At 46.1% G+C, this 19511-nt stretch overlaps 1 protein-coding gene across 3 annotated transcripts in view; it reads left to right on the top strand.

Annotated features, from left to right (window-relative positions):
* LOC311235627 (bridge-like lipid transfer protein family member 2) overlaps positions 1-19511 on the top strand; it is a 72125-nt gene that overhangs the window by 17908 nt on the left and 34706 nt on the right. For all 3 annotated transcript variants that reach the window (XM_084323091.1, XM_084323090.1, XM_084323092.1), the window contains exons 20-30: positions 193-311; positions 432-655; positions 1917-2107; positions 3776-3875; positions 4008-4207; positions 11422-11713; positions 11826-11983; positions 13808-14014; positions 15416-15515; positions 17416-17598; positions 18769-18890. In XM_084323091.1, the coding sequence (XP_084179217.1) occupies positions 193-311; positions 432-655; positions 1917-2107; positions 3776-3875; positions 4008-4207; positions 11422-11713; positions 11826-11983; positions 13808-14014; positions 15416-15515; positions 17416-17598; positions 18769-18890 (1896 nt within the window). The remainder of the gene's footprint in view (positions 1-192; positions 312-431; positions 656-1916; positions 2108-3775; positions 3876-4007; positions 4208-11421; positions 11714-11825; positions 11984-13807; positions 14015-15415; positions 15516-17415; positions 17599-18768; positions 18891-19511) is intronic.

Genomic DNA, 19511 nt, shown 5'->3' with positions numbered 1-19511 from the left:
TCACAGAGTGAGTAATTGATATACAAATGATAATTTTTTCATCCTTTAATGAATGAAGTGAACACAAGACTCTTACCATCTTAGATAATAAAGTTTGAAACATTGTTCCTTTGACAACCAAGAAGGGAGTTATATGGTTCTTGGTCTGGGGTACTCAGTATTACTATTTACTGACTCTACTTGTCTCTGCAGGATCCTTACAACACTACAGAGAACATGCACTGGGAGTGGAACAAGGTCAACTTTGATTGGAACCCTGGACAGTTCGTCTTCAAAGGAGACATGGATGTCAATGTCAGGACAGCCTCAAAGTAGGCAGAGGCACAAACCTGGCTGTCGTGTAGTGGTTTTAAATGTTCTGTATTTCTAAAGTGTGGATCAGATGGAAATATTCCAAGATCTAATACTATAAATTCTCATTTCCATTTCAGGTACGACGACATCTGTTTCCTGCACCTGCCGAACTTGTGCATGACCCTCGACCTCCAGTGGCTTTGCCACGGCAACCCGTACGACCATCACGCCGTGATGCTCTGCTGTGTGGAGAATGTGGCAGACGTGACCTCGGGACAACCCCACGACTCCTACAGAGCCTTCCGCTCCGAGAACCTCAACCTCTCCATCACCATGGACCTCAACCAACACTGTGGCACTGGTGGGGGAATGTCTTCACTTCTTCTCTCTAAACGTCTCTCAGTCTGTCACTCGCTCAATCAGTACGTCATCACAAGTACGTAAGGTATCGGCAGGAGGCGCGGCATTGTTTGACGAGTGACCGTTTGTGCCGTGACCACGCGGATTTACATTTGCATGCTTTAACGCAAAGTAATTTCACCTACTCGCAGGTTTCATCGTCTAAAGATTTTCTGGTTGGATTGTTGTTGTAAATTCGCCGTTAACTCAATCAGTGCCAGGGGTCGGGGGGCCAGAGGGCGCTAGAGCGTCATCGCTTTAATCAATGGGGAGACTGCGACATTTGCGAGTGCTTAAAATATGTTATATTATAGCTATGGGTCTAATACACCCGTCGATTGTCAGTGAGTTGCTTCCAGTCAACATGCACAAAACGGATTGTTTTTTCATCCGTACATTTCCGTTTTATACCGTGGTGAATATTTCCAGAGCATTCTGTCTAATCTCAAGAAACTCAAGCAAACGGCGCTTCAATGTATTTCCTTAGAAATCATGCCATTTGTCGCTTGATTTATGAATCGTTCTGAAAATAACGCTAGATTATCGGTATTATATGTCATCATGCGCTAACAGAAGTGGGGGCTGAAAAATCGCTTCTCAGTGCTTTGCCTGCAGCCAACATCGGATTAACCCAAGATTCGTAACAGAGTCCTTACCTGGTCTTTGATGTCCTGCAAAAAGATTAATCCAATTCCTGATCGCCATTCCAAATATTGATTGCGTTTATTGATCCAACGTTATATGTCCGAAAGGCATAATCCACGCTGCTCTCAGTCTCCCCAGTCCATGTGTTATAACGATACTGCATGCCCGAGAAGGAAAACCTGGACCGGACTTGTTAGATCAGCGTACAGCCCAAGGGGAAGGGATTTCAATGATGTACAATACCGACTGGAAGGCGTAGGTGGCGGTATTTGCCCTTTGCAAGCCCAGACCCATTCCCAATGATAACATCAGGCTGGATGGATGAAAAATGTATGGATATAGCTAATAAAAGAAATAACGATTAAAACCTGACTTTTCTCGTGATTGGCGCTGAACGGTTGGCGAGTTAACCCGACTTTTCTCGTGACTGGCGCTGAATGAGTTAAAGACGGGAGATGGTGTGTATTTTCAGGTCTGCTATCGCATGCGCCGGTGCATTATAAAAGCGCCCTAGACTGTACACGGGTCGTTCAGAGATGTTCAATATAAAAAAAACTGACTTCTGTGGTTATTTTCAGACCCGACCCAGCCCAGGATCCTGCTGTACAGCAGCACGCTGCGCTGGATGCAGAACTTCTGGGCCACCTGGACCAACGTCTCCCGGCCCATCTGCAGAGGCAAGCTCTTCCACAGCTTCAGGACCCTCCGCAAGAAGCTGGGCCAGCACTACAAGCAGATGTCCTACACCGCTGCCTTCCCACAGCTGCAGGTAGGTGTCGGTCAGGCTGCCGCTCAGCGCAGCCTCCGTGCAGAAGCTGCTGGATCTTATTTAACCTGAAATCTGCTCTCTTTTCCCCCCTTTCCATGTCATTTACTTTTTAGCAGTGGTGGAAAGTATTTTTACTCAAGTACTGTACTTAAAGGAACATGCCAACATTTTGGGAAATTAGCTTACCGTCTTCTCCAGAGCAGATAGATACCAGTTTCCTCTCTGTGTGTTCAGTAGAAAGCTATCTGGCTGCATGAGAGTACTCATTTATCTGAGTATTTCTACTTTTACTTAAGTAAAGGTGTGTACTTCTTCCACCACTGCTTTTTAGATGCAAATTAAGCACCTCATAGTAGATGGGGACATCCCGATACCAGTATATTTAATTTGTACTTAAAATGTCAGCAACAGCGTCATGTTGTATATTTAATTCAGTCAGAAAATGAGGAACATCTGATGAAAAAACATGTTTTCAAAGTCATTGTTAGAACTGTAATAATGGTATCATTATGTACTCATATCAGTACTTGGTCTGAAAAATCATCATGACATCCCTACTCATAGACCCACAATGTCACTCACTCACTCACTCAAAGTCAAAAGTCTAGCTAGTTTGTCACATACACATGAAAGGTTTCTTCTGTGAGCCTCCCCTAGACTTTGCGTGCATTAACTGTTTCAGCGCCAATGACGAAAAAAGTCGGGTTATAATCGTTATTTCTTTTATTCGCTATATCCATTCATAATTCATCCATCCAGCCTGATGTTATCATTGGGAATGGCTCTGAGATCGCAAACGGCCAATACCGCCGCCTAACGCCTTGCGGCCGGTATTGCACATCATTCGAATCCCTCTGGCTTGGGCTGTGCATCGATCTAAGAAGTCCGGTCCGGGTTTTCCTTCTTGTGCATGGGGAGCGGTTATAAGTTATAACTGCTCGGATTGGCGACACTGGAGCACCGTGGATTCATGCGTTTTGGTTGATAAACGTTGGAAAGACGACCGCGATCAATATTTGGAATGGCGATCAGGAATTGGATTATTCTTTTTGCAGTACATCAGATATGATGTAAGGACTCTATGTTACCAATCTTGCATTGATCCGATGTTTTATTCGCAGAGATCACAACGTGTGTGTGTGTGTGCCGTTGGCTGTGACCAAAGCATGGAAGGGCGACTTTTCCTCCCCCGCTTTCGTGCATACATGATGAAACATAATACCGATAATCTAGCGTTTATTTCAGAATGATTCATAAATCAAGCGAGAAATGGCACGATTTCTAAGGAAATGCATTGAAGCGCGGTTTGCTGGAGTTTCTTGAGATTAGACAGGAAATGTATGCATGAAAAAATTATCTGTTTTTTGCATGTTGACCGGAAGATTGAAACTCACTGACAATCGACGTGTTTATTAGATCCATAGCTATAATATTTAATATAGTTTTTAGCCCTGCAAACACCGCCATCTATCCCTATTCTTTAAAGCGCTGGCCTTCTTACCACAAGGTAAACGGCGACCTCTAGGCGCTGATTGAGTTAAATAAAAATAAAAACTTTTCACAGTTAGCCACTTTGCCCCTAGTGGCAGTTCATAGACATGGCGCTTTGACTTGTGTTCAGAGAATCTGCATGTCCTTGTTTAACCATGTTCTGTGTTTGCCCCTCAGGTGCATTACTGGGCATCCTTTGCCCAGCAGAGAGGAATCCAGGTCGAGTGCGACCAAGGTCACATCTTCACCAGAGGAGCCCAGAGACTCATCCCACAGGGTAAGAGCTGGGAATGACCCCGCTGCTGGGATGGCTCTTTATTTTAACAGCGGCATGACTGAATTACATGCAAGTGCATAGTTCTTTATCTGTGTGTGTGGTGTGTGTGTGCGTGTTCTTGTTCTCCAATAGCCGGCACTGTGATGAGGAGGCTGATCTCTGAGTGGAACGTGACCCAGATGGTGAGCGAGTTGACTGAGGTGACGGTTCACCTGATGGCCTCCACCTGGGATGAGACGGCCGACCACCAGTTCAACGCCCAGGTGAAGAAGACCCACCTGCTCAGCCTGTCCTCCCTCAGCTACCAACGCCAGAGCAACCGCATGGAGGAGGTAGGAGCCTGTCACTGAACCCTAACCTTACCCCTGATCAGCTAGTCAGTACTGTCCTGTCACTGAACCCTAACATTACCCATACTCAGCTAGTCAGTACTGTCCTGTCACTGAACCCTAACATTACCCATACTCGGCTAGTCAGTACTGTCCTGTCACTGAACCCTAACCTTAACCCTAACCCTGCTCAGCTAGTCAGTACTGTGCAGTGGTAGTTATTTCTGTGCAGTGGTAGTTATTTCTGTGCAGTGGTAGTTATTTCTGTGCAGTGGTAGTTATTTCTGTGCAGTGGTAGTTATTTCTGTGCAGTGGTAGTTATTTCTGTCCAGTGGTAGTTATTTCTGTGCAGTGGTAGTTACTGTATTTCTGTACAGTGGTAGTTATTTCTGTGCATATGTAGTTACTGTATTTCTGTGCAGTGGTAGTTATTTCTGTACAGTGGTAGAATTATTTCTGTGCAGTGGTAGTTACTGTATTTCTGTACAGTGGTAGTTATTTCTGTACAGTGGTAGAATTATTTCTGTGCAGTGGTAGTTACTGTATTTCTGTGCAGTGGTAGTTATTCTTGTACAGTGGTAGTTTTGTCTGCAGTGGTAGTTATTTCTGTGCAGTGGTAGTTATTTCTGTACAGTGGTGGTAGTTATTTGTGTGCAGTGGTGGTAGTTATTTGTGTGCAGTGGTAGTTATTTCTGTACAGTGGTGGTAGTTATTTGTGTGCAGTCGTAGTTATTTCTGTACAGTGGTGGTAGTTATTTGTGTGCAGTCGTAGTTATTTCTGTATGTCTGTGCAGTAGAGCTGTCCCCAAGCCTGTTTTTGGGATTCGAACATTCGCCAGGGTTTTTCGAACGGACGTTCGAATCATCGTTTTTAATCATGCAAAAAATGTGCTCCTAAATACTTTTTCTGGTTCAGTACTGTCGAGTCTTAACGCACATTTATGCATATAACGTAGCGCATATGCGCACATTGCTGCTGTTATTAAGAGTACTGACTACGTACTGGTCACGGGAGGCTTCAATAACGTTTAGATGATAATCCATTTTGTGAATACATTTGTTGAAGCAACATCTTTGTTGGCCTGCTATCTTAACGTTAGCAAGCTAAAGCAAAAATAAAATAAAACGGAGGTTCAAACCCATTAATTAACACATCCAGTGCCACGCCTCTTACTCATCGTTAACCCCTCATGCCACCTATTAACCCCATGTAAACGGTCACCTTGTTTGTAGAGTTATAACCATATTCTATATTATAGCTATGGATACAGTAACAGTACTATAGTCATTTGACACTGGGTTTCTTCCGGTCAAGATGCAAAAAAGAAATATTTTTTCTTTATATTATGTTATACCGTGGTGAATGAGTGGTTTTAGGGCGGTCTATCGTAATCCATGAAATGCTGAAATAGCCCTACACGTCGATTACATTATCGACTCTAGCGTTCCTCTCCTGAACCCGCTATTGTTCCGGATTCAAGTCCACATTATCGGTATTATGTTCCATCATGAACGCATGGGGGGGGGTTCTGATTATTCGAGCGTCTGTAACGGCATTCACATTGAACACTAGACACATGTGTGTGTGTGGACTACTGTACTATTACAGGTATTGAAATGAACAATGCAACTTCCTTATACAAATTTATTTTTATGAATAATTAAATATCGATATTTCGGGAAATGAGTATTGACACCGTTTTAAATATTCAGAATCGAGGGGGGGGGGGGGGCATGTTAGTTATGTCTGTGCAGTGGTAGTTCTGTATCGTTAGTGGCTTAGCTTGGCATCGCCTTCTGCACTATCTCGCGTACGTGCACGCGTACTGAATAAACCACAAATGTACCTCTAATACCAGTATTAGTCTGACCACACCCCTCATCAGCTTACCTTCATAAGCAGGTGTGTGGTCACCTGCTCTCCTCCTTCTCGCTTTCACCACAAGGAAGAGGTGCCTCGGTAGATCCCCACACTTGACACCATGATGGAAGAAATTGGATTAGGAACAGCTTGGGAAACAAGGATACGTTGACATCATATCTTTATTTTCTCTCTCACTATTTTCGAGAAAATACGGCGATATTGTCTTCGTACTGGAGTGTCTAGAAGATGATGATCATTCTACAAACCCTCCACCGGTTTTCGTATTGGGAGCACGCCGCTGCATGCTTCTCAACTGCAGTTCCTTGCTGTGTTTGTTGGGGTGAAACCTGTCAGGCCACAGCTGAACTGTCGGACATGCCGCTGTTGTGAGGAGCGGTGCGTTCCAGGTTGGGTGAGTAGTGTTTGCTGGCGGGCTCCACTTGTCTGTTAGTGCTATGGGGGCTACTAGACAAAGTTTATGGAAACCGGCCCCAGGCTAGGGTCCTTTGTTTAGCCGTCTAGGCGACAGAAGGCCTTGGTCTGGCGACCATTATAGTTTTAACTAGTGGGCCGCGACCATTGACACTGGTGATCCCTGTGTGTTCTGGACGAGTGGATTCTCTCTGTCACCGTGTTAAGACCCCATCTTTCATATCCAAATGAGAGTATTCCTTCACGAGGGGATATGTGCATGTAATGTGCGATAGCGGCAGATTCATGTTCAAAGTCAGCTATACAGGCCAGTTGGTACTGTGCTGATTCCGCCGGACGTGTTAATGTCACCGTTGTGAAGCGGTGTTGACGTCTTGTTTTCTCTTTTCTCTTAAAAAGTGAGGAGGGTTCAGAACGGCGGCCTGTCTGGGTGAGTGTTATGTCATTGTTTACATGTTCATAGCTTACGGTTAGCCGGTCGGTGGCCTGGCGCGGGGTAGCTTAGGCTTCTCGCGCGCCGCCGGGAGCTCGCTCCTGATCGCGTGCGTCGTAGATCGGCGTCTCGCGAGCGGAAGCGATAGCACCCGGACGGTTGGAGCAGCCGTTAGCTTGATGCTATTCTGTTGAACGTGCTTTGATTTTTAACATGTTTTACACTCTTGACCACGACGTCATCTTTGACAGGGGATGTTCGTCAACCCTGCCTGAGCCTAGACGGGGATTGCGTCAACAAAGAGGGCTGTGTTCTACGGTGGCTTATGACTGCACTTCGCTGATCTGCGTTCCGGGCAGGTACGGGGTTGGCCAGACCCTCATAACACGTCTTCTGGTTTTACCTTGCTAAATGTATTGTGAATGACTGTGTTTTTTCCCAAAACGTGTGTTGTTGCAATGCATTTGAGATACGTTGCGGGTTGTGTGTGAGCTGTTTTTGTCACTGGCAGTAGCTTCTCTGTGCAGGTCGTGATGTATTGATCTGGTTGTTGTGTGAGAAACATCATGGTGTTTATGTGTACCGTGTACTCACTACTAAGGCAACTAACCTATGAAGCTATGCTTGGTGACGAGTGAGTAAAAGAATGTTCTTTCTCAGACTGTAATGACAATGGACAGTGAGTTCACACATTAACAGGTTTTCCTGTTTTAACTGGCCGTATTGAGGGTAAAATAGGAGGATTGTGTTTTTCCCCCCCCGGTTCCCTGGGGACTTTATCACCTCCTATCAGACATGTTGTGCATTAATTGTGTCTTTTGTGTGGTAGGGATACGATGTAACTCTCAGCTTGATTGCTGAGGTTGTGCTAAATCTGCTGGAGAAACTTATTTCCTAAAGGGAAATTGGTTTGGTTGCTGTCATGTGTGCTTAGCAAGGCCTGTGGTCGATACTAATCAAGAATGATGTATTCTCTCATTGTGATGATGATGGGTTGTGTGTGTCATGTGACCTACAACTGGGTTGTACTGACCACAGAAGCACATGTGTATGTTGGACCGGGGTTCTTAGAGCCCTCTCTATTCTGTGTTTTTCCTTAGTAAAAATCAGATAGCAGGTTAGCTCGTGCGCTGTGTGGAGCTGTGAAACGCTTCATAGGGTTGACTATGACTGTGTCATATTCTCTTTTTGTCGTTACGTCGTATCATGGGTGTGGGGTCGTAAAGGGGTGAACTGGTAACCTTTCCTCTCCCCGTTGTTCTGTCGGTCAGGGGTACACCCCCTGTCCTTCAAGGTTCCCGTCACGTGGCGGTTCGGCACGTTACGGGGGGGGGGGGGGGGGGGGGGGAGGGAGTTCCTGGTCCCACGGCCTGGTATATTGGGCGTGTGCACCGCAGGAATTCCCCCGCCATAGAGTACGTCACCGTGCGCGTCTCTGTTGGTAGGACTTCCGTGTGCTGTTCAGGTCCATGTGATGGATCTGTTTTCAGGGGGGGTGGTCAGGGCTCCTCCTCACCAAGCGCCTACTCAGGCCTTCTGTGAGTTCGGACTCCTTCTTCCATGTGATCCATGTGAGGAAGCCTCCATCAGAGTACAGAGCCTTCCTCCTCAGATTGTCAAAGTGAGTGGACCCTCTAGAAGGGTCCTTTTCTATTGTATGTATATTCGATTCAATTCGTTTATTGAGTGTGTATGGGTTCGGTGCCTCTTCCCCGGAGGCCCTAAAACCAGTTTTTTACATGGCTCAAGGTGCAATATATTCTTTTCAATCTGTACAGCTCGCGTGGGAAGTCTCTCTGGGGATCCCCGTCTCTTTCCTATGGGAGGGTGGTGGGATGTAAAAATGTGAACATTTTTTACCCCGGCTGTGTAGACTGGGATACATACTGTTGATGCTTCCTTCTTTCTATTCCAGAAGTGTTGGAGTTAGGGAGTGTCACACCCCTCTTGTCGTTCCCCTGGGCGCCTTGGGGATTCAATGGCAGGTCTAAATAGCCTGTTCATTGATGGGGGTGTGTCCCGACGCACGTATAGTGCTAGCTCGCTGTAAACAGGCGATTGACTGGCACGCCTTAGTTGCTTGTGGTTGAAACAGCGTTTTTATAAAGCAACTGAGATGGGGGTTTTTCCTCTTCCGGCGACCACATCCCATGACCTGGGTGGGTTGTCGACGGATCCTCGTTCATGTCTGGGGGATGATGACGGGATGGATCTGAACATATGTAGTGGGGTCTCACGCCCTTGGGGTGGGCCACCAGGCGCGGTTCGTCCCGACGTCTGGGTGGCGCCTTCTTTTCATGTTAAGATCAACACGCATATCTGCCTTTTTCCTGGGGCATGTCGGCGTGGTTAGGGCACGGGACTGGTTCTGGTCACGCTGGTCCAGATCAGTTGAACCCGTTGTCCGCCGGGGATGCAGATCTGCTGTTCTGGTACCCTGAGGGACTTGGGCTTTTTTCAGGGGGAAAAATGCCAGGTCGGTCTGGGTGTCACAGGGTTAAGCGCTATGGAGACCCTGGTTGGGTATGTTTTTACTCAGCACTGTCGTCATGGCTTACAGCCATGCCATTCTGTACGCGCTCGATCTCGTCGGATCTCGGCCGCTACACAGGTTGGTCCTGGTTAGTACTTGGTTGGGAGACCGCCGGGGAATACCAGGTACGGTGTGCTTAGGGGCTGGTTCTCCATTGTTTTTCGCTCCTCTCTCACGCATGGCGAAGAGGGGCCTGTGGGGGTGGTTTTTTGACCTCCTCTGGTGACCCTGTGCTTCCCGTACCGCCAGGCCCGGTCCGAAGTGATGTTTGCGACCCGTAGGCCTGGGTTAACCCTTTTTGGAAACTGAAACACTTGTACTGCGGTATAGCCGGTGTATACCCGCAGGTGTGTTTTGGAGTTTTTTCTTGAGGGGTTATAGGAACAACCACCGCATTGGGTAACACCGAGGTGGTTGATTCCCTGGTGTGTTGGAGCAGTGTCAACTCCCGGGTTCACCGGTTGAGGGTGCCCCTGCACGTTCATGACGTCTGCCAATCGTGTCAGCCTTCTCTGCCTCGACCCCTCTGGGTGGGGGTTGTTAAATGGAGGCTTGGTCATGCAACACCGCCAGCTTACGCTCCTTCCGCCGGGGCGGCTGTGTTCAGCTGTCCCCTCTGGCGCCTGTCTCGTCCGCAGTCTCCAGGCTAGGGTTAACAGCCTGTTGCCTGGTTTTTCCCCGGTGCGCTGCCTGCTTCCGTTGGTTAACCTTTTTTGTGTGCTTACGGCCATGCTGACTGCCTATTCTGCAGGGTCAGTGTGCCAGGCGGTGTACTATTGGGGGGACGGGGCCCGCTCGGCTTACTGGCCTGGTTGGTTCCGCCTGGGAATACCAGGTGCAGTAACTGAGGGGCCTTTGTCCGAATACGCTGGCGATGTGGGGGGCGGGGCACTACGTGCCCACCTGGTGGGGTCTTGATGCTGGCATCATGGACTTCTCCGGGCCCCCATTCCAGGGAGTCCAGTCCTTTTGGTGGGTCTGGGTCTTCCTTCGTGCTCCGCTGCTACGGCCTTGCCACGGGGTTGGGTTTGCCCTTGACCCCGTGATTCTGGGGGCAGTAACGAGGTTGTTCCTCTGTTCGTTCCCGGGTGGCATGCGGGTTGTGCGTGTGTGTAGTCGTGGGTCAAGCCACGGTCTGCTCACCCTGTGCGTTGAGTTGCTTGAGTGCCTCTTCGCACGGTCGGGTCCGTCGCCCTCCCGTGACGTCCCTAATAGGGGGGCTACCCTCCATTAGGGGGGGTCGGGGGGGCTCGGCCCTCCCTGTTCTGATGGTTTTGGGGGGCTGTCAGCGGGGTGTATTTGTCAGCCAAGTGGCTCCGCTTGGCCTCCCTTGTGCAGAAGGCGATGCCAAGCTAAGCCACTAACGATACAGAACGTTAGGTTATGACTATAACCAAGTTCTGTTAGTTAGGGGCGATGCTTGGCATCGGACGCCGCTGCAGCCCTTGTCCTCACCTTGTGGTGAAAGCTTGGGAAGGAGGAGAGCAGGTGACCACACACCTGCTTATGAAGGTAAGCTGATGAGGGGTGTGGTCAGACTAATACTGGTATTAGAGGTACATTTGTGGTTTATTCAGTACGCGTGCACGTACGCGAGATAGTGCAGAAGGCGATGCCAAGCATCGCCCCTAACTAACAGAACTTGGTTATAGTCATAACCTAACGTTATGTCTTTGCAGTGGTAGAGAGCTGCTCAAATTATTATGTCAAAATTAAATTGGGGGAAAGCTTTCTATTACTGATCTACTTTGTTAATGTTTTTTATTAAATAAAACGATAGAAAATTTGATGTCAAGTACCAGTAATTAAATCTGTATTTGATATTTTATTTCCTTGTTGCAGTAATTGCAGTTTGTTCACCGAGCAACGTTCCAAACATTCAGCGCCAGGCCTCTCGTGACCTCATTTAGTTCCTTTAAATAATTAAGACGCCATCCTCCTCTTCTCTCCGACAGGAGGTGAACTCCAAGGACGAGAGCAACGCCTCCTACACGCACAAGCTGCGCCTGGTGGACCTGCGCGCCTCCTGGACCACCACCAACAGGAACATCGCCTTCGGCCTCTACGACGGCTACAAGAAGGCCGCCGTGCTGAAGAGGAACCTCTCCACCGAGGCCCTGAAGGGCATGAGGATCGACGCCCAGCTGCTGACCAAGAAGCTCAAACGCTCTCCCTCCAACTACTCCCCCAGCACCACGCCCACCATGCCCATCATACCCAGCCGCGCCGAGAAGAGCCAACACGAAGGTGTGGACGTCTCTAGATTAGCAGGGGCTTCTCAGAAGAAAGAAGAACGCTCTCTCTCCTCTTTCATTGGTTGTTACTGGCTTCTTTATTCTCTCTCTCCTTCCGTCTGCAGGGACGTCCATGCTCCAGAAGCTGATCGAGGAGACGGATAAGTTTGTGGTGTTCTCCGAGGAGGACTCGGGCGTGAGCGACCAGCTGTGTGGCATCGCAGCCTGTCAGACCGACGACGTCTACAACCGCAACTGGTTCATCGAGCTGGTCAACGCTCAGGTAGTTGTTCTCAAGAGTTCTCAGGAACCATTTTCCTCTTCTTTATATATTATATATATTTATATTTACCAGTTGACCAGTATTATATATATGTATATACAGTTAAAGCTGCAAAAAAAATTAAAAAAAAAGTTACAGCCCCTAGACTATGGAATAGCCTTCCCTCCTCCATCAGACTCGCCCCATCCATCGATTCTTTCAAGTCTCGACTTAAAACATACTTCTATTAACTAGCGTTTGATTCTTCTTAACACTTTCAGTGCCAACGACGAGATTTCTCGTTAGTTCATGCCAACCGCTGAGTGCCAGCCGACGAGAGATCTTGTTTTTAATCGTTATTTTTTTTTATTATCGATTCCCATACATTTTTCATCAATCTAGTCTCACGTTACCAGTGGGGATCTGTCTGAGCTCGAACAGACAAAATACCGCCCCTATCGTCTCTCCGGATGGTACTGCACCCCATTGGATTGGATTGAATGAAACGCATGGAGAAAAAAAAGTCCTGCTTCCACATTTTACTTGTCAGGCATGTAATCCGAGCCTACTGCATTCATCGCCCACCATCAGAACAGCAGAGAATATGTGTTTCCAGTACCCAGCGTTCGATCAATAAACGCGATCGATATTTGGAATGACGATTTTTCAGCCCGCTTCTATAGCATGCATAAGTACACATATACTATCGATAATCTAGCGTTTATTTGAAAACGATTCATAAATAGGCCGAAAAATGACAACGTGTTTTGTGTATTCCAGTGTATTCCAGTAAAGGGCGTTTATCACAGAATCTTTATTTTTTTCTGAAACTTACAAAAAACGAGCGTTTTTCAAAATGGTATAAAACGGAAATTAATCGATTAAATTTTTTTTTTAATAAAAATCCGTTTTGACAATGTTGACTGCAAACAAGTCATTGATAAGCGACGGCCATATTAGACACATAGCCATCATTTAAGATATAGTTTATGCGTTCGCAAATATGAGAGCTCTGTCATTGAATATAGCGGTGGCACGCAACGGGGTTCCTAGGCACCGCATGGCTGGCACGGAAAGTGTTAATGGGTTTTGTGCTGCTTGTATATAGTGTATATGTCTCTTCTACGTACTGTTCTTTGTATGCCTGCTTTACCGTATTTTAATGTGTTATTATTTATAAGGCAGTGTACAGCACTTTGGTCAACTGTTTTTAAATGTGCTTTATAAATAAGGTTGACTTGGGCGGCTGAGTAGCGCAGCGGACTAAGCGCTCGCCTACCACTGCAGAGACTCTGGGATCTAATCCAGCTGTCAGCGGTACCTCCTTGTCCCTACTAACACAATTGGCAGTGTTAGCGGGTGGGAAGCCGGTGGGGTATGTGTCCTGGTCGTTGTAAAACAGCAACTCCTACTGGTCGGTCGGGGCGCCTGTTCAGCAGGGAAGGGATCTGGGGGAGATAGTGTGATCCTCCCACGCGTTACACTCCCCCGGTGAGATTCCTCGCTGTCGGGTGAAAAGAAACGGCTGGCTGACTCCACATGTATCGGAGGAAGGCATGGTAGTCTTCACCCTCCCCAGGCCGACAGTAGGGGACAAAAGCGTGCAACGACCAGGAAGGGAATTGGCATAACAACTAAATTGGGATGGGAGAAAAATACGGAAAAAATAAAAAATAAGGTTGACTTGACCAACTCTGTTGGTCTTTAAACGTGCTTTATAAATAAAGTTGACTTGACTTGTAATCCTCGGTCCGGTGGGTCCAGCACTTCACCCTCTCCCACTTGACTTGTAATCCTCGGTCCGGTGGCTCCAGCACTTCACCCTCTCCCACTTGCCTCGTGTAGATGATGCTGCGCGGCACGGAGACGGCGGGCTGCGTGCTGGTGTCTGCAGCCAAGGCCCAGCTGCTGCAGTGTGAGCACCACCCGGCCTGGTACAGTGACACCCTGAAGCAGAAGACCAGCTGGACCTGCCTGCTGGACGGCATGCAGTACTTCGCCACCATGGAGCCCAACCCCTACGAGCAGGAAGACAAGCAGCTGTGGCTGGAGGTACCGTAGGGCCGGACCTTACATACCACTTGTTGATAATGATGATGATGATGATGATAATAATAATAATAATAAACTTTATTTGTATAGCACATTTCATAAAAAAATTGCAGCTCAAAGTGCTTCACAACAGAAAAAAGACGGGCATAAAATGAGCACATAAAGTGCAGACATATAAAATCACAGTTTTTCACATCTAGGATCTAACATCCCAACAGGCCACTTTGTTTATGGTTTGATTCAGTTTTAAAAGTAGACAATAAAATAGTGCAATACAATAAAATAGTAGCTGGATTACTGTTTAACAGTTCCTTGTTTGGTATCCACAGTTTAAAACCTGACAGTCTTCCCTATTTTTCTTATGACATTTATATCAATAAATCTAGTATTTATTCTACTGGGTTATATTCAGTGTCGGAATCCTATAGCCGCTCAATCTGAAAGGTTATTAACATGAGTCATTACTTATGGGAGCACCGATGACACTGCAGATTCCGAGTCCTAAACTTTCAGTGTCGGCCGATACAGAGTACTGTTCTGATCCATCGCATCAACAGTGTAGACTTGTAGCTAAAATGACAAAGATACTATTGAGATACATATAATACATGTTTCTTTCTCCAGTAGAGATTTAACATGCATCTATATGTCAAAAAGAAAATGCAACAGAAGTAAATAAATAAATCAAGTCACTTAACTTTGATTTCTGACATCTTGTTATCAGATTTTAGTATTGGGAGAAATCCTCTGATCATTACCAACACCCTATTTTACCAGTATGGGCCTCCCTAACATTGATTATTATTGAATGCTCTGAGGGCAGCAGACACACTGATGAGCAGAATTTAGCGCTAGACTTTTTATGGTGTCAAAATGTAAGCCGAGTACATCACAAGTGTCGGGAGTGTAAGTGTCTCTGGAGTGTAAGTGTCTCTGGAGTGTAAGTGTCCCCTTGCTAGCCGCCGAACAGAACTGTTTTAACCTCGCTGCCTTGTTCAGTGACAACGTGACACCTGTTGGAACCACACTACAGAAGGTTAACCTTTCACTACCACACTACAAAGGGTTTACCCGTTCACTACCACACTACAGAAGGTTAACCTTTCACTACCACACTACAGAAGGTTAACCTTTCACTACCACACTACAAAGGGTTTACCCGTTCACTACCACACTACAAAGGGTTTACCCGTTCACTACCACACTACAAAGGGTTTACCCGTTCACTACCACACTACAAAGGGTTTACCCGTTCACTACCACACTACAAAGGGTTTACCCGTTCACTACCACACTACAAAGGGTTAACCCGTTCACTACCACACTGCCTTGTTCAGTGACAACGTGACACCTGTTGAAAGTGCTGCAGTGGCTCCACAGTAGTTTACGTCTCTGTTTCAGGTGAAAAACATCGAGGAGCACCGTCAGCGGAACCAGGACTCCGTGTTGGAGCTGATGGAGAGCGGCCAGGCTGTCGGGGGCATGGTCTGCACCACTACTGGTATGGAGAACACCCCTACACACACACACACATGCAGGGCTTGACATTAGCACCCACCACCCGCGGGTAAAATTCCCCTGTGGCGTGTAACTCCGTCATTCTACCCGCCACAGTGGCTAGTGGCTTAAAGGTCTGTCTGTCTGTGTGTATGTGTGTGCGTTTAGCGTCTTTTTCTCCCTGGCCATGTGCGTTCTATAAAAAAATAATCTCTGCCTTTGATTGGCTATAACACATGCATTATGCAAAGACCAGCCCTGATCTGCCTCTGATTGGCTCTGATCATCACCATGATGCTGAATGACGCAATAAACAAAAAAGCCATGTGGTACTGTGAAACCTGAAACCTCTCTTCAAACTTCTTTTCATACTGAGTCGCGTTGCCAATAAACATAATAGTTTCAAGACATTGCGTCGGTCTGAGAGAAGAATCAAGCATCGGAAATACATTTGGACTGCAGTATTCTGTTGTGGATGGTTAAAACCTTTGTTTACATACTGGTGTGGATTAAAACGTTCGTTTATGGACCCGTTTTCTGCCTGGCTGAAATCAAGCTGGCGGGCTCGTTGAACACAGCTACAACCTCCACTCCACCACAAGTCTCTGTAAGTAAGCTAGCTAATGGCGAATGCATCCTTACACTACTGGCAAGTATTTTCATATCTTAACCAGCATTGCAACTTGCAAGACGCTTATAATGAAACGTTCCAACGGCGACATTGTTCATCAATTCATTCAACCTAGAACCTAAGCGTGCACACTCACTCACTCACTCACTCACTCACTCACTCACTCACTCACTCACTCACTCACTCACTCACTCACTCACTCACTCACTCACTCACACATATCACGGTGGTGAAAAAAGTTAGTCTGGAGCCCATTTTCACATGACTACCGGTATTTTAATAATTACATTATTACCATTGTTGGGTTATGATAGGCGTGTGTGGGGATTTTTGGCTGGTGAAAATGCTGAGTGGCTAGTGACTTTGGAAAACCACTAGCCACAGTGGCTAGTGAGCCAAAAAGTTAATGTCAAGCCCTGCACACATGTATGTATATTGTATATATATATATATGTGTGTGTGTGTAATGATATCTGTTTATGTTGAAATAATCAAATTAGTATTCGTTGCATTAAACTGCATGGTAATGTAAAAAATTTACTAAAACAAAAACTTTGTAATACGCGTTGGCGGTCGATACGATTTTTTTTATCGTTTCGTTGGTCCGGTGACAGAAATATTGGTTTTCTAATCAGACAAAAGATCTAATCCCTTCTCACGGGCAACAGCTACAGAAGGTTAACCTTTCACTACCACACTACAAAGCGATAACCCTTTCACTACCAGTCTACCACACTACAGAAGGTTAACCTTTCGCTACCACACTAGACGGTTAACCTTGTGCTAGTGAAGGGGTTAACATTCTATATTGTGGTAGTGAAAGGGTAAAAAAAAAAAAAAATCTTAACCCTTTCACTGCCGCACTACCAAACGGTTAACCCTTTCACTGCGACAATACACAGAAGGTTAACCCTTTCACTGCCACACAACAGCAACCGTCGGTAGTGTGATAGTAAAGGGTTAACCTTCTGTAGTGGCAGTGAAAGGGTTCAAATGTGTTCAAATGTAACTTGTTGAAACCCCTGCAGGAACCCTTTCATAGGAATTCTCACTATGAATTGAAAATGGGGGACCCTGATGTAAACGAGACGAAAGTCTTTCTCTGGTCTGCATCCCCTTAACAATTGTGTGTATTGAGCCGTACTGTATTGTACCCATTCTGCAATCTGTTGAATAAAGTTTTCATTCATTCATTCATTCATTCATTCATTCACCCTGTAGAAGATGTCAAATGAAGAAACGCTAATGAACGTGTATGTGTTTTAACACACAGACCTGAACCAGCCGGCGCTGGTGAACGAGACCCAGCAGGTGCAGCGTATCATCTCGCGCTGCAGCTGCCGCATGTACTACATCGGCTACAGCCACGACATCGACCCGGAGCTGGCCACGCAGATCAAGCCTCCCGACCTGCGCAACAGCCACGAGAAGGAAGACCTGCTCAAGAAACAAGCCGGTACTTTATGTCCGATCACCTGCACGTACTTCGCTCCCAGTAGAATCTGTTCCACCATCCAGAGTGTTCTCCAGTGCTGCTGCGTCATCGTCTGGTGTATAACGGCGTCACGGTCCAGGTCCAGAGGGGCAGGCCTCCTTAACCATCGCCTCAGAGATAATCAACCAAACATTCCTACAAATATGATGAGAATGGCCCATAAAATCACAGAAGATCCCTTGCATGTATTACACACAGAATACGAGCTGCTACCCTCACACAGGAGCTTCAGATCCCCCGAGTGGAAACGGAAAAGATTCAAAAATGAATTTGTGCCACATTCAATAAGCCTACTTAATAACAAGCAGGATAGAAATGTGGTCCGACCTACCCGGGACAGTGCAATATAAAAGGGCTGTGCAATACAAAATAACCTTGGACTTGTATGGGACTGTGGCACATCAAATGAATGATGTTTGTTGGGAGGGAAGGAAGGGGTTAATTACATTGTTTCTCTGCACTGTCTTGCGTTTTTCATTTATTTATTTTTGTAATGCAATATCGTCTGTTCTGACACAAAACAAATGTAAAGAACTATCTTATCTTATCTTATCTTAGAAAGCCAACTTGTTCTTGTTAATGCCGCCTCTCCTGGACCGTCACTAATTAGAACATAGCCCATGGGCTGCATGGCGTCTATAATAAGGAGGTCCCGGGGGAAGGTCCAGACAAGAACTGGGGGATGGTGGAGGGATGGTGTATTAACTAGAGCAGCGGTTCCCAAACCTTTTTGGCCGTGCACCCCCTGTCACCTCCTGACCTAGCTGACGCACCCCCCAATGGGTTTCTGTTAGAAAAGAATTGTTGCTGGTCTCCGTGCACAGATTTTATTTTTTATTTTATCTCTTCCCACGGCGGCTATGGATAGGGAATTTCTTTATTTAATTAAAATGTTCATGACAACATGGATGCATGTACTCTGCCAGCATGTTTAATATCCATAATACTAAAGGTTTGACTAAGATTTGTATGAAATTTTATTGTTAAAAAAATTAAAATAAAAAATTACCACTATTAGCCTTTTCATGTCACGCACCACCTAGAGGGCGCTCGCGCACCACAGTTTGGGAACCACTGAACTAGAGGATGTTGTGGAGTTTGACCTACAACGTGTCTGTCCTGTTCCTCCAGGGGCCGTGGACACCTTCACCCTCATCCACCACGACCTGGAGATCTCCACCAACCCCGTCCAGTACGCTATGATCCTGGATATAGTCAACAACCTGCTGTTGCATGTGGAGACCAAGCGCAAGGTCGGAGAGGACAGGACTTTTCTTTTTCTTCCCTTTTTTTTTTTTTTTTTTTTTTTTTTTGAAAATGTTCCTAGATGTGCCAAAGAGCAAAACCTCCTATCTGCATAACATTAAGTGGGGGGGGGATGGACGTCCTATCTGCACTTTGTGAGGCACTAATACCTGGTCGGTGTTGTTAACACATAATGTACCGTAGTAATATAGTACAAAAACATTGTATTGGTATCTTTGGAAAATAGCATTCTGCAAGAAAACAACACGTTTTTGTTTTTTGTTTTCTCAAAAAAGAGCATTTTTCAGATAAGAGGTTTTGCTCTTTGGCCATCAAAATAATTGTTCCCTCTTTTTCTTTCTTGCCAGACAAATTGGATTTCCAAGGGTTTGTTACCTGTCAAAATGTCTAGTAAAATAGACATGTAAGAAGAGAGCATCAACCTTGTAGTCAGATATCCTAGTCCTAGAGTTTCTATCATTATAAATACTATTATAAATGTTAATTTCATATCGAACCTTTATTTAAACTCGAATGGCAACTGAGGTTTCCCTCATTTACAGTCTATGTCTAGTGTACATACAGAGTTAAGCAAAAGAAAAAGGCATGCTTTCCACTACTTTCGTTTC

Source organism: Notolepis coatsorum (assembly GCF_963971535.1).
Source record: "Notolepis coatsorum genome assembly, chromosome: 1".
Lineage (NCBI taxonomy): Eukaryota > Metazoa > Chordata > Actinopteri > Aulopiformes > Paralepididae > Notolepis > Notolepis coatsorum.
The sequence above is the reverse complement of the archived record's forward strand: the minus strand, read 5'-3'. Positions and strand labels throughout refer to the sequence as shown.